At 35.7% G+C, this 16,295-nt stretch overlaps 1 protein-coding gene across 1 annotated transcript in view; it reads right to left on the bottom strand.

Moving 5' to 3' along the window:
• PALLD (palladin, cytoskeletal associated protein) overlaps positions 1-16,295 on the bottom strand; it is a 181,473-nt gene that overhangs the window by 100,610 nt on the left and 64,568 nt on the right. Inside the window, 5 exon segments of the mRNA XM_010709482.2 lie at positions 5,678-5,819; positions 5,822-6,019; positions 7,315-7,434; positions 14,192-14,215; positions 14,538-14,679. Coding sequence (XP_010707784.1) covers positions 5,678-5,819; positions 5,822-6,019; positions 7,315-7,434; positions 14,192-14,215; positions 14,538-14,679 — 626 coding nt within the window.

Raw genomic sequence — 16,295 nt, 5'->3', positions numbered from 1 at the left:
AAAAAAGCAGTAAATAAGCAATCCAGGATTTACCTTTGTTAAATGAATCTTCAAGTTACGTTTTTGTATTTTTTGAAGGAAAGAATGGTAGTTGCTACTAACCATCCCTCATTTTGTTGCAGATTTCAACCCAATATAACGTAGTTTCAGAGTCCCATTCAGACAGAATTTCCACTTGTATATAATTCTGCTGTTTGAATGATGTAAATCGCCTAGTCTTTCGCCCAATTGACATTCACATCATTACATTTATGCCTACTAGGATTATTGAAGTGTCCAGAATACCTCCGAAGTTGTATTATCAAAGAGAACTTAATGTGTACACTTAGCTACAGTGACTCTACTGAACATGTGTTCCAAATATTTTATAGAACAAACACTGGCAGAAGATGCCAACGCTCACCTCTTGTGTTCACGAAAACCAGGTGTACCTCTTCGAAAGAGTTCGACTTGATGCAAGAAAAGGCTCAATTACATCTCAGTTATTTTTCTTAGAAGCTTCTTGCTTGCTTCATGATTAAATAATATTTTCTGTGGTGCAAGATTTTCTTGTTTAGGGACTTGATGAAATGAGCACTATTAGTTTTCCACAACTACCAATGCACAGGACTAATGTTTTCCTTAAAAGTATAAATAAGAGTTTCTCCTCAAAAAAGACTGTTTTTAAACTCAGTCAGATTCATAGGAAAGCTGTTTCACTGACTTATCTCCTTAGTCAAGATACTTGAATTATTATAGTATTTTATATATATATATTATACTATATTATAATATTTTGTTGGGGCTTTTTTTGTTGTTTTAAATATGGGAATTCTATTGAGATTAAGCTGCCTAACACAGCTGTCTAGGGGAATCACAGAAGGTCCCTTCAGTAGGACATAAATAGAAATTGCCTGTTTGCTGAACTTTCTTCTTACATTCAAGGCTTTCTGAAGGTTTGTTACCTTTTTTCCCCTTAACAAATCCAGATGAGAGAATTCAGCTCAACACTAAATTATTACTAGCACACACAGCCTTTCCTCCTACCCGGCTAAAGAATTCTCATCTACTAAGGTTTTCACCAGCCTTTTTCCATATTTAGGACATAGTAAATCCTACCTATGAAACCAAACTTTACTCAAGACAAAGTTCTGAGTGTTACTTATAACAATCTTATAAATAAACGTAATCATTTTTATTATGTAAATTATACTCAAAACCAAAAATCCTTCATACAAGAGTGTCAAGCAGTTCCTAGAATCTACCCTAATACTCCAAGCATATTGAAATGTCTCTTTTGCTCTTCCCTTTATTCAGAATTTGCCAAGAACAATGCTATGTAACTTCCTTGCTCTTAAATTTGGATTGGTGCTCAGGGACATGATTTAGCAGAAGGTTGTTAGGGCACAGTGGTTAGGTTGTGGTTGGACTTGATGATCTTAAAGGCCTTTTACAACCTGAGCAATTCTGTGATTCCATGATTCCAAATTTTTGAGCATTTATTTAAAAATAATTCCCTCTCTTCTTGCTCATATTTTTAATTTATTTGTTGTTTAATTTCCAGGCCCCTTCCACAGAATCATCACTTTCAACACTGACATCACTTCATGCAGGACATGGACAGTAAAATTAGAATGTGCCAGTTTTGGATCATGCTTTCATTTGTCAGTCATGTCCTGAGCAGTGATACTAGCATTTGCTTCAGTGTGCTAGCTCACCTTCTAATTTAGTTCTACTGAAAACTTTGGCCAATACCTCTCTCAGTCTCTTAGATTTATCTTTTTGGTTTTTTTTTTTTTTTTTTTTTTCCCCTCATTTCAATGGATTCTTGATCAATTTTATACTCAAAGAGCCTGATGAAAAGTAATAAGTCCGTACAGCTTCAAAAGTGGATAGCTATGAGGACAGTAATATAACAATACCAAAGCAAATGTGGTTGTACAGCATTTTCAAAGCCATGTAAATATGAAGTAGGTACACATTATGTTAACTCTGTAAGGGTTAGAATTCAGTGAAACATTTTATGAGCTTGTTTGAAGTAAACAAATAAATAAATCCTGCACTACTGAGAGAATCCACGAACACCCCCTGCAGGAACTTCCTGTTAAAAAGCACACTGAGAACCTCACAGAAAACATTGCTTATTATGTTCGCTTGGATTTGGTTTGCTCAATCAGTTCTAAATATTAAATCCATCCAGTCTCAGTTAGAAGCAAAGAAAATAACAGAAGTTTCAAAAGTCAGTATGCTTCATTTCAATGTCTTTAGTCCAAGGCTATTATAAGACTAGCATAAGCTGTTCCTGCAGACAGATGGTACATTTCCTCCTGTATTTTCTTGTTCAAAGGTGCATCATAAACTCCTTTCATACTGAGCTAAACCTTGCTACAGAAAAAAAGCAAACAAACCCAACTGCACAGAGTCCCTGCCTTCTGACCTTTGCCATCTTTATTCTCCAACAGCATCTGGTTATTTGTGGACCCGCATTCCAAACACTTTCAGCACCAACTGAAAATGAATAAAGTTCTTAGCGCTTAGGCTGAGCTTCTATTTGCTTCTTAGAAATAAAAGCCTAGTTTTGACATCTTGGAAGAAACTAGGAGTAACACTACTTTGGCAACAAAGGTATGAAGGAGACAACAAAGGAATAAAACCAGAACAAGGCAGAAAAGAATGGGAGACCACCTTTTGGAGGTACTAATAATTTACATGCTTGCAGCATGTGTTTGACTAAAAACTTAAAAATGCCCACACACAAACTAATGGCTAGACCTGTGTTAATTTTCCTCCGTTTCCTTGTTTATCCTACTGCCTCGATTATTTTCAACGCTAAAATAAATGAACCTGAAAAACACAGAAGTCCTGTGTGCACAGTTTTGGGGGGGTGTACACTGAGCACTCATGTTTTATAACTTATTGAAGGATGTTTGACTCTTCCTGTTAAAACACTGATTAGTGTTTATATAAGCAGGATGTCTCGCTAGTTCTCTCCATTTACTAAGGGTCAGGAAGCATCACTGCCAGGAGAAGAAAGAAAAAATCTAAAAACTTATTTCTCACCTACCTTTTACCTTTCTTGTTGTGGTTGTCGAGTATTACAAAAGAGTTTCAGAATTGTGTTGCTGCAGATTTTAAATAGCTCAAAGTTTGTTCAGTACCCTTTAACAATATGTTAATAAAGACACTGGCAAAAAGGAAATTTCTCAGCAATAACTACTATCATTTTTAGATCATGTTATTCTTTAGTCTTAAACAGGGAATTGAAGCAACAGAAAGCAGAAGCAGCACAAAAATGGATTTGTCATTTTCATGTACAATTTCAAGTTCCTATACGTTGTTATGTTTTCATCACAGTCACCCCTAGGAATGGAAACAAAAATGGCACTCTACTCCCTGATGAGGCTGCCAACAGCCAGCAGACCAGCACGTCATTTCAATATCCATATTTTTCATGGATATTTTGAGGAACATGAAAAACATGGTTGTCCCATTGCCATGTGGCTTTAAGTTCCTAAATGAGGAACCATGAAAGCCACTGGGAGAAGTGCTGTCTCATAAAACTGGTACAAACAAATAGGATACTAACATACAACATCTGATCCACCTGATTAGTACAAGATGGGAAGCTCTTTTTTGAGGTGAAGCTGAAACAGCTTTCTATCTCTTCAAGTTTGTGTAGTTTTACTATAGCTGATTTATTTTGAAACAACTCAATTACGGCACTTTCACATCAGCAGTATATATTTGTATATTTTTACATGCAAATATTAACATACTAAGCATAAGCAATCTGGAAAATTAGATCTTATTTCTCATAAGATAAATTGTACTTAAATTATTTGCAGTTCTGTAGGAGAGATATTTCTGAAAGCTCACCACCACTATTACCTGGAAAAGTCCAATGTACAGTAGCTGCACAACTACCTCAAACAGTCACAGCAGCAGAGATCAAAACTGTAGACATTTGTTTTTTTGTTGTCAGTTCAACCGTTCTTTCTCTCTTCTCTATGTAAATTCACGTTGCAAACAAGGCATGATAAAATATTGTGTCTTTTACCAATATTTAGCACTACCTTCTTTTAAATTCCATAGTAGTAAAGCACTTGATATTGACTGTTTTCTTAGTAACAAGTGCTAAATTCTTGGTAAAACCAAGTTCATGAGCTGGTAGTAATATCATCTTTCAGTGCTTCAGAATGCATCCTTATAGCCATTCCAACACCTCCTCTTCAACAGTAAAAAGCCATCTAATTCACAGAGGATTTAATGACTAACTGAAATCAAAATCCACATTTCTTTGCATCTCTAGTCTGTGTCAAAAGTTTGGCTACAAGTAGTCATGATGTCAGTCTAAAAACTAAGCACCTAAGCCACTCATTCTCCTTATAAAACCACCAACTGCTTTGTCTTCTTTCAGATAAAGATTGTTTGTTGAACACCAAGAAAATCTTTTATCTTGAGCTCAAGTTACTTCCAACTTGATTAAGATATCTACTATCTTCTGCTAGAAAGTACTACTTCAATTGTTGTTGTTTGTGTTTGCTTGAGAAAGTTCAGTGATAGATCTGGTGAAACATTAGACAGTGATTTTACTCTGCTTTTTAAAGCAAAAAAGTAGGAGCAGACATCATACAATGTAAAGTCTATCACACGGCTTTCTCTCCTTTACTAGGGTAATATCACTCCTGGCAAAAAGCTCTGGGGTGAAATTTGCTTTTAATTACTTTGCCATCTTCTTTCTTGGCAAATGGGTCTTGCGATGAATGAGATGGGTAGAGGACCACCTGGGTCAGTCCACACCTCCCACGTATGCAATCTCCACTAAATGCTATTTTTCCACCATTCTGTCTTTCTGCTTCTTTCATTCCTTTTCTGCAGTTGTCGAAGGCTGCTTAGAACGATAATATTCAACAGAAAGAAAAAGGGAGTGAATGCAGAGAGGGAGCCCTGCCAATTTCTCCCTTAGGCGTGTGTTTTTGTGTCCTCAAGATCAGGAGATGTAGTAAATAGTTGCTAAAAGAACAGTGTTTTTATGTTTTGCAGGATATCCTGTGAAAACGTGAAATTTTGCAAATGACCTTGCTAAGCTTGAAGACCATATTTAGGGTTTTTTTTTTTTTTTTAAATAATTTATGACCCCTTCTGATTATCAATGCAAGTGAAATAAAATAGCATTTTTACTCCTTTGTCACACTGCAGAAATTCTTGAGGGTAATAGAAAAGTAGAATTTTCCCAGTACTAAAATAAAACCATATATTAACAGTGAAAACCCACTTTTACATAAGAATGTATTGCAAAAATAAAAAAAGATACGTTGATTTTTTTTTTCCTTTCTCCCTTCTTTGGGCTTTCTTTTTTCAGTTACAGTAGACAGCAGAATCAGTTGGATGCTAAACATAATAGAAGAAATTACACAGCCAATACACTCCTGAAAAATACCCATTAACCAAAAAAGAAAAAAAAAAAAAGAAAAAAGTATTAATCATAAATATGGCTAAACAGTCTTGAAAAAGGAATAGCATACAAGAATCTCAGGCCACTTTGACATCTGGGCTCACTGACTAAGGAAAAGGAGCAGAACAACACACACTAATGCTTATTGCTCTTTTAGTGACTTCATATGGAACTTGGTATACAACAATGCATTTTCAACAGATAACAAGTTTGTAAGAAAAGAAAGCAAAGCAAAATACTCACAGCTTTGGTTTGGCAAGCACAGGTGGTGGCTCCTTAGCAGGTGAAAGCAAGACAGCTGGAGATGAGATGGGTTTATCACCATTTGGCTTGCTGTTAATCATTCCATTTACTCCATGAATGGGATGGATCCCATTTGTTTTTCCTCAGATGAACTGAGATCTAATTGAAGGGCTGTCACTCCAGATCTCAATTCAGTGTTATTTGTTTGGTGGGTCTCTATGTGTTTCTTAGGAGAAAGCTCAAGAGAGCTAAATTCAGCTGGAGGAAGTGGTGAGAAATGGTGGTAATCATCACTGCTGGATTTTCTTGTCAGTGACTCATGAGTAGAGTTTTCTGAGCTGGCTAAAAGAGATCAAAAAGAATAGCTCTCTGACAAGTCATGAAGTGAATAGATGGTTCAGACATGCTGTGCAATGAGCTTGTTTTAAGTGACATCACTTTGCTTTTGTGGAGATACTTTTCCAGAACTGTTGATAATTTATCCTGAATTAGATAGGTGACTGGCTATTGATTTTTGGACTTCTTGAATAAGGAACCTTGCAGATATTTAACAATCTTTTCCATAAGTTCACTCGCTAATTGAGATGGCCTATGGAGCAACAACAGCTGAAACAGCATTCCCTCCTCCTGGAGTCTCAGAATTTAAAAAGAAATTATTTTAAAACTCTGAAGGATGTATTTATATATAGCACATTGACAATGGCAGCTGGGTTAGTGCAGTCTGTACGTAAACATACTACAAAACTAAACATAACGTGAACAAAGTTCTGTGTTTTACAAAAGGCATATGCCACCTTCGGTAGCAAAATTTCGTCTGTTTTCATTTTGCCTTCGCTGCCATCTAGTCCCAGAAGCCTAATGCTTAAACATCTGCCAACCTTGTAGCAGGCACTTTTAAAATGCATTTTACATGAATAAAAAAACTGAACTAGGAAGTGAGTCAATATAAAAACTCAGTTTGAACAATCTGAGGTTGACAGTATGATTTATAAATATTCATATAAACACTGATAGGTAGCAATGTAACTTAGAAAGAGGTGTCAGATTATTCTTGGCTGATAGCATACACCAATAGTAGCACTAGGAGAAATCAAGTTTTTAGCATTGTAATTACATGACTCAAATAGTTTCTACTGTCTGAATAGCAAGTCTAGGACAGACAAACAAAGCCAGTTTCATGCATTTACACGAGGTTCCTTTTATCTGCTGGAGTTATATGGCATTTTCTTTCTATCCATTTTTTTTTAAGGGATGCAGTGTTTTATCATCCATCTTATTGGCAATATGGTAGCTGCTTGACTAACAGCTTTTGTTTGCTATCCTCTATAGGTAAGCAGTGCTGAGATGATGCTTCACTCTTTCAGTAGTTCAACTTTTGGAATAGATCTCTAGGAATCAATCTCATGCTATCTGAGAATGAATAAAATCACATTCATCCATCCCTCATCCAACTGCTACTTCTGTATATTCAAATTAAATCAGTCAGTGCTGTGAGAATATTCAGAGAGTGGGATGCAGATCTGAAAAAGGAACCCCTGTATTATGGCAGTCCTTTTCTACAAACAAAGTAGACATCACAGATAAATTAATTATCTAAGACCCACGATTAAAACCTCCTCTTTCCTTCTGTCACATACCTGAGCAAACAGTTAGTTGTGCACTGCTTGTTACTGAACCATATTCATTTGTTGCTGTGCATGTGAAAAGTCCTGAATCTTCAGGAAAAGTTTCTGCAATTACGAGAGTACATATCTCTTCTGGAAATAAGCAGAAAAATAAACCACATTATAAACTGCTTAAGGAACCATGTAATGTTTTGCACTGCATGTTAGAAGAACATCATAAAGTGCTCCTTAGCCAAATGCTGGGCTTCCAAAGGATGTGGCTTCAGTGAAAATCGTTTTATACGAAAAACAAGAAAATCTACCAATCTAGGTCTTCAGAAAGAACATGTCTTGAAAAATAATTTTGCAGTTACTAGTCTGCAAAGTTATTTTACACATGGAATATTTTTTTATGCAGAACACATACTAATTCATACCAATCAGTGTAATGGTTTCTATATTATACAATTAGAACTTGTAAGCTCTCCTTGAATCGATCTACCTAATGTAGGTAGTATGATACTAGTGATGATATTACTAGTATGATACTAGCATGAGTATCACATCATTGCTTCTTTCCCTTAAATTTTCTTATTTAATGAAACAGTTCAGATCAAATCACATTCCCAGTTAAGCCAGAAAGTACTTTGTCATCATTTCCAATTGAACTTTCTATGTAAACAGAATTAAAAACTCTGCATGCACAAGGTATGCCCCTTATGAAGAGTTTGAAAGGATGATTTCCATTTCTGCAGAAGAGACATAGACATATTATGGAGCTGCTGAAAATTTCTTTGTTCTTCTTTGATACACCATCATCTCATATATGCTTCCTGTCTTGATTATACCAGAGCTCTGTTCAGAAAACTTTCACAAAAGCTGGGCTATTCATATTTCAGGTTGAGTCTCAAGGTAATATTTTCTAACTAAATCCATTCCATGCTCTTATTACAAACATATTTAATTACCTACATATTATTTTTCCAGATTCTTGAGAGAAGTCACTTCATTTTATCTGTAATTCTAAGTGTTTGCCAATCTTACAAAGGCTCACAGTGTAGCTAATCTAAATAATCTTAGCATTTACACAACATGACACTGTTAAGTCATGTTTTGTTAATTAATCAGGATTTTCTTTTGATTAAGCTCATTTTCTAGTCTCAAAACCAATCACAAAAAAGCACTTGATTAAAAACATACTTCGAAGTTTAACAAAACTACTACTTCATTAAAAAAAAAAGAAGAAGAAAAAAGTGTTTTGAAGATTCGTATGGCATCCCAGATATTATAAAACAGTAAAATAATCAGTGGAAAATAGCTAATAAAAGCAAACTGAAGAGTGCAGTAAAATGCTTCAAACTCCATTAATTTTCAGATGAAAATTACTCTGTACGAGACATTCAGTAAGAATAGCCTCATTTCCTTTAGATTAAACAATGAAACATTTTCTAGCTTTTTTTTGTTCTTGTTGTTAGAGTTGGTTTTTTTTTTTTCCTCCCTCTTTTTCTTAGTTGTCACTGTGAATGGGCAAACCACTGTCTCATTTAGAAAGTTAACAAAAAAAATTATGGAATATTTCCAGTTATAAATGACAATGTATCCAAGAACTTAGTGTACTGGAAATGGACTAAAAATGAATGATTGACTAAAGACTTGGCGCAGAGCTGATTTTCAGACAGCAGAACATGGTGGTGGATTTTTTTTTTTTGGCAACACAAACCAGTCATTCTGTATAGCTGTAAGAGGCATGTATGGTAATACTGTAGCATGCTGGATCTTATCTGACCTAGATGAAGATTAAATGACTCATGAAAGCTCTTATCAGGAAAGTAATGAGTAACACAAGCTAGTTTTTGAACTACTGAGATCAGCTTTTTTTAGTCTTAGTGTGTCCCAAGCAGTTTAAGCACACGTGCGTACTCCTGGATTGAAGTGGCTCTGGGGATGCAATCTGATACGTGCAGCCTTCTAGTTTCCTGTTAAATGAACAACAGAATTCTGAAAGCTGGGTGAAAGAAAAGCATTTTCACCATGCTAAGAACTGCTATTTGAATGAGGGCAAAGGTGCTACAAAATGTAACAACCAATGGAATTTCCATTTTCCACTCAGCATAGCTAATGCGTACTGTCCTTTCGGTTTAGCAAGTATGACCATGTGAGATGAGCAGATCTTTACTCTTCAGTGATAAAAGAATTGTAATGGATTCAACTGTGACATAGCTTGTTTACTGAAGCAGTACATTGGAAAATTATGCAAGGTAAACTGCAGTAATACCTGCGAGACAAAATGAAATTAAATTTGTAATGAAAAGCTTAAAACTCAGTCTACCTTGCTGGATGAGCAAGCTGAAATATATTTTCTGCTCAATCATGAGAAAACCAACTAAAATAAAAGCAATATTAAAAAAGGAAAAAAATTAAAGGAGAAAGAGGGAGAGAACTAATTCAAAGGTAGATTAGGCTAAAAGCATGTGGGAGCACCACAACACTGTTTTCTTTAGTCATTTTGCCATCATGCCCAAATCAAGAATTTCTGACTTTGCTAAAAGGATAACCATTGTGGAAAAGGTAGAAATAATGTTACAAAATTTTTATGTCAAACCAGTATTTTTTATGGCTACATAATGCTCTGAGTACTTATCTAGTTTTAGATCCTGACTTATATAATCAGTTTTCTTTCTGTTGCTGCGCTAAGTAGCATCTGATGATCTGAAGATGTCTGTTTTCCTTCCCGGTAATCATCAACTGACAAGTAATTTCATCACAAAAATGGGTTCCAGAAAGCAGCTCTGAAATGCTGTTCTCAGGGCCTTAAAACATATTTACCACTTGACTACACTAATACAAAAGCACTCTGTGCACTGAAACATGCAAAATGGTTAGACATGCAAGCACTCGACTATTTTGTCAGTTGCTCAGAAAGATTACATTTTACAGAGTAATCCTTTAATGGTTCGTGAATCTGTGAAGAAGAATATTCTTTGCTAAGACTGAACTTCACAGATTGCACAGATTCACAGTTCTCTAAACTATGTCAGGGTTGTATGTGTATGCTGATCTACCAAAGCTTCTGTGCATTGAATTCCATCAGCTATCAGAAAGCTCATTTTCCTGGGGGAAGGAGTTCTGAAACATATATTTTGAGTTTCAAACATTGTGTAAGAATGAAGGGGGGATTTCTAAGGGAGTGAGTTATTAGAGGTGGAACTTGCAGCAGCCAGACACACAATCACAGCAGCACAATCCAAGAGAAATGATGACTGTCTTTTGAGATGCTTTTGGTGAACACATCAGGAATCGTGTCTGAGAAAAATAAAAACAAACAAAAAACACCACGTATATGTGGCAATTCCCTGGCAGCTTAAGAAAAATTACTTCACATAGTTTTCTTCTTGCATGCCATCAGACCATTGTTTTAAATGTAATTCAATACAGTTTGCGGCTGACTCCAGACAGCTGAGTAATGGTCAAAATATCAACAGCTGGCAAATGATTCCATGGGATATTTCATTCTCAGGCAGCCAGTTCTTTGGAGGATTCAATCAGTATGAAGTCAAAATGTCAAAGAAAGAAGTACAGAGCAGGTAATGAGACAAACTGCAATGTTGGCTTTAAGTAATCTGACTAACTATTAATTCACAAAGCAGTCTGCAAGGATTTGTGATGCAAACTGATTTCTGTCTAGACAGAATGAAGAGTGTAAAATACATTAGGGTAGATAGAATGTACCAAAAAAAAAAAACAAAACAAAAGAAAAAATCCACCCTAAAAAACTCCAGAAACCCATAGAATAGAAAAACCTCTTGTTTCCTAATTTCTTATTTGTGAGGGTTCATGGAAAAATTCTCTTTTAAATCGTTAACACCAACCTAAGAAAGGATAACCAATGTTTTTTAACATTGTATTTATTGACATCTGGACTTCAGTTCACAACTAACAATCTCACACTGCAACTAGTTATAATTTGTGCAAAATTCAACAGAAGATGTTACACTTGGAAATAATTTAAGAAATCATACCAATCTCTCAAAACTATCAATACTCTTCTAGCATAGGCATGTTGATCTCTCTACTCAGTCCTGCATATATCCTCACCATCTATACAAAGTAGTGGTGTGTTTGCTTATGAGAAATTTCCTCTGCTGGTATTATTTTGTCTGGTTTCTTAGAATACAAATTGCATTATAAACCAGCGTTGTACCAACATGAAAACCTACTATGTTTCTGAAACCCATTCAACTTCCTGCTGCAAAAATTTCAAGACTCTTGATGACATCCTAAACAACAGTGTAACTTATTACTAATATTACACTTAAGACTCTGCTTGTCATTTACATCAGAAGGAAACATTTTGTGCATTTTATTAATTTGCATCCCATCTGCATGCAGAACTTCTACACAGAAAAGCTGACAAGTGTGCTGTTATAGATTTTAATGGAATGTAAGACACTGCACAGTATTTGATGGGGCTTACTAGGAACTATCCACACACAAAAAATGAAAGTTTACTTAGCTCAATGAATCCAGGGAAAACAAAATACCAAACTGAAATCCATACATTTCAGATAGCTGAAAGTTGCTTATATGTTACAAGACTTAAAACTATGAGTTATCCTCTCCCAGAGTCTGCAAGCCAGGCACCATTCAGCAAAATCAACACGATAATACATGAAAGGGCTAGGAAGCTTATGGTCTTTTTTGTAGTCCAAATTCCACCTTCTATTCTGTTTCAGTTAGTTGCTATATTATTAGCTGTGTGAGCTATCATGAATGTTCTTACTTGTTTCACAGTAATCTCCAGTAGGCCATAGAAATCTTGCAACTAACAATAATGAAAATTACTTAGATGACCATCAAAAATATTCTAGTAAGAGACAAAATATACAATTTCCCTTGTTTTCAACTATCCACACAAAGGAATTTGAACCTATTGTCTTAGGTAAACATCTGCTTGTTCTCTCCACTAGTTAACACTGCATTCCTACTCTAAAACACTTAGGTCATCCAGTACTCCAAACATTATAATGTGTAAAAAGGATTGGGGGTAAAGAAAAATTTCCAAAAATAAGCTAACATTATTGATGTTATTGATGTGTATGAAAATAGAATCACAGAATCACAGAATTACAGAATTGTAGGGGTTAGAAGGGACCTCTAGAGATCGAGTTTCAAAGTACACATTTAATAAAATAAATACACAAGATATGCTAGTAGACTTCACAGAAACTTTTGCTTAAAGTTGAAATCCTTTCAGATAGATAGTTTTCTATCATGTTAAAGGAGGGTGTGAATGCAGTCCAAGTGATTGTGCGGAGAAGAAGCTCCTAATATTAGCAATGAGCTAGGTAAACCAGGTGCTAGTTTCACAGCATCAGCAGATTAAATCTAGAAAAGTGGATCTGAGAGATGCCATTATTTGAACCAGAAATAAGTTTATCTGGGAAGGAGAAAAGAATGAACCCCATTTATTTATTTATTACGTTAAATAAAACTGCTTATTTGGGAGGCTTATTTCATTGTATATATTATGGGAGAATGTTCCAAGAATGACACAGAATTGAACATACTGCAACACAAATCTATTCTTCTCATTTCTGTTCACATCCAAACGCTTGATAGGATATTGAAACTCTCCTAAAAGAGTTCTGTACTGAAACTTACAATTTTTAACCTTAAATTTTGAGTTGAGACTATAAGCTACCATTTTCTTGCATCTCACATCTCACATTTCAAGTGTCCATCAAATCAAATCATTCCTTCACATATACTTTGGGCATCAGCTGTTAATAGAAGTGGTGACAGAACAAAATTCATACCACTGTCAGAATAGACTGTGCATGTGTGCATGTGCCAATCACCAAATAAAATTAGGTGCTACAAGGAAATAATTTTGTGGCACACTAAGAAAATCAGTGAATAACTGAGAAAGGAGAAACCTTTTTCCCCTTCTTTCACTCTTCTCCCTTCCATGAGTGCTTACAGAAAGCCACATTTCTTCTAGAATTAACCCGTCACTGCTTTTCCTCAGTCCATACCTTCAACAGCAGCTCTGCTAATTTACAGATATCATTTCTGAGTCTGTTCTCTCTGCACTCAACACTGCTAATGCAACTCCTCAAAGTTCAAAACATGCACACATAGCTAATGTCCTTCAGAACAAAGACTGTTTGGGAATATCCACATCTAAAAATATTCTTTCTATTTTATCTTTCTACTCTGCTATTAAATCTCTCTCCGTGCATATTTGAGCACAACCAGTCACCCTCTTAAATAAAGTGGTGTAGTAAGACTACACCACTGCTCTACTTCTACCTGTTGACTTAGGAATACTAACACAAAGAGAAGCACACCCAGTCTTTTAGCATCTCTACTATTCAAGGAACTACAACAGTATGTAAGTGCAAAGGAAGCAGTCAGAGAAAACCAGTTGTTGGAAGAACACTTTTTGCTTTCTTGCTGAAATGTAGAACTTTTGTCTCATAAAAAGGCTAGAAAACTATGTGCCTTTCTTCTGGAGAAAGAAAGACAGCTCACATCTGTCAACCTACACTGGCAAAACTAGCATTTAGTGGTTGGGTGTTATGAAACACTTATAATTGGTGTCATAGAATTTTGTGGGATATTTTTTTCATCCTTTGCAGCATGCAAATTACTCATTTTCTGAGAATAAAACTTGCTTAAAAGTTTTGGCTGTGAGGCTCTCCTTACTGGTCTAAATGGAATTTACTGTTTAACTTATAAAGGAATTGATGTAAAGCCCAGTGTGGAGTATGGAAGGTGTGATAAGGAAACATTGTCTTTAAGGGGGTTTCATGTTACCAATGCTCAGCAGAAATCTTTTTACATTTACAGCTTCTATACAAACTCAAAGAGCTAGTGAATCAAGAGATATTTTTAATATGATTCTTACCAGGTTCAGTTGCAGATCGTGGCTCTGCGTGTCACATCATAAAAAGGGGAAACAAACAAGAAAAATGATATTAGAGATTATGCTAATAAACAACATTATACTGAGTGAACACATACTGAAATCTTGTAGACAAGTACAGAATCTTTGCAGAAACATTATGAAATAAATATGACTAAATGTTATATTGGTAGCAGTAGTTCAATTATTACTACTAGCCTTTAGCCATTATAATCAATGAAATGTGAGGAAGAGTGGACTCTATCCAAAATAAATTTCATGATTATTCCACCTTCCCCAGCGTGCCCCATATCAGAAGTCATTTAAAAGACTTTAGTCATTGCCTTACTTTTTTGGAGAATTCTGAAGTCTGGAGAATCTTGAATTTCAATGCCCTGTCGAAACCACTTAACATGAATGGGAGGGGGTCCTCTCACCCTGCATTCCAATACCACTACTTGTCCCTCAGATGCTGTGGAGTTTTGTAGTTCCTGAAATAAAGCAATCACAATTCAAATGAACCAGGAGCGTTTCACATTCTAAGAAATGTCTTTATGTTACCATCTCGTATTCTTTTTTTCAACAGTCGTGTTCTGTGAATGTTACTTTCACTCTGATTACGTTTATTGTATCACCTAAAAAGGACTAAATAGTCCATATAATGCATACTATCCTGTAGAAGCATTTAATTTCTCAGACCACAAGAAGTGGATAGTTGTGTTCTCAGCATTCCTCCTACTTCCACAAGACAGAATGAAAATCTGCAACTAGGTACACATTGGTTGACATGGTCTTGCGAAAATAGCTGTGCTGCTTTCAGGTCAACCTCTAAAATGTGTAATTGCTTTTTTTTCCGAGCCAGTTATAAGCATCCAAGCAATAGTAAATGACAGATTAGGATGTATTAGCATGTGTTGGATAGTTTCTGAGGCAGTATTACGGCTGTATTGAATTGCTGCATACATATGAAGGACCTTTCAAGAAGACCTCTAGAAGAGAGGAGAAGCTCAGTACTTTATGTAACAGAGTTGACAGGAGAAAGTCACTATGTTTGCCTTTCTTATCCATCAGAAAGTTATGAAGCAAAGAGCCTTCTTTACTGGCTGTCTCATTCCCTTTCCCATTATTAATGAAGTTTTGATAAAGTGTTAGGAATTGATGCAATATCACGTGAACTTCGAAGCTCAGCGTTATCCCTACTTATTATTTTTAGGTCTCTTTTTAATCAGATTAATAAGAATTTTATAATAAGGAAACCTAAAATCTTTTGAGTTGTTCCCTGAATTTTACATACAAAGAAATTTGTGTAAGGAAGCTGCATAAGCTTTTTTTTTGTTGTTGTTGTTCTTTATAAGTGGTTCATTCCTTCCGTAATTAAAGTGGATTTTGTTTGGCATATGCCAGCTGGCTTAAACCAGTTAGTAATAGATTTCAGGAATAAGAGAGATGAGGACTGGAAGGTAACAGTGGGATTTTGGTGATTTCTGAGTGTCTGAGCTAGGCTTCTCGTATTTCCTCCTCTTATTGGAAATTGCCTGGCTCCCTACCTTGCAGCAACTGTGTTCTCTAATTCCTTGCACCTTCTTTATTCACCCTCCTGTGGTAACTGCAGTATGAGTGCAGAATTCCAATGAAAGGAATCAGACCTTTTCTGCCTTGAAAAATGGATATGTTGAGGTGAAGATACAAAATTGTGGAGAACACGGTTTTTTCTTAGTTTAGGAAGAACTATTTGCTGTTCCATAGGATCTTTCAGTCAAATTGTTTTTGTGAAGTAATTAACAGAAGGCTGCTCCGAAAGTAATGCCTCCCATTTATTTATTTCCATGGAAACTACATCAGATACAAAGAGCACAACAGCACTATTTGATAAAATAAATACCAGCTACAAAACACAACTTATCAATATAGTCACTATCATTAGCTATGTATTTTTGCCAGCAATGAGCAAGTGCCTGCATGTTACGCTTGTAAAAATCTAGGCCAGCAGAGGTGACCCACTTCACTGTCACTATCACAGAATCACAGAATGGCCAGGGTTGGAAGGGACCTCAAGGATCATGAAGCTCCAACCTCCCTGCCACATGCAGGGCCACCAACCTCCAAC

Source organism: Meleagris gallopavo, chromosome 4, assembly GCF_000146605.3.
Source record: "Meleagris gallopavo isolate NT-WF06-2002-E0010 breed Aviagen turkey brand Nicholas breeding stock chromosome 4, Turkey_5.1, whole genome shotgun sequence".
NCBI lineage: Eukaryota > Metazoa > Chordata > Aves > Galliformes > Phasianidae > Meleagris > Meleagris gallopavo.
The sequence above is the reverse complement of the archived record's forward strand: the minus strand, read 5'-3'. Positions and strand labels throughout refer to the sequence as shown.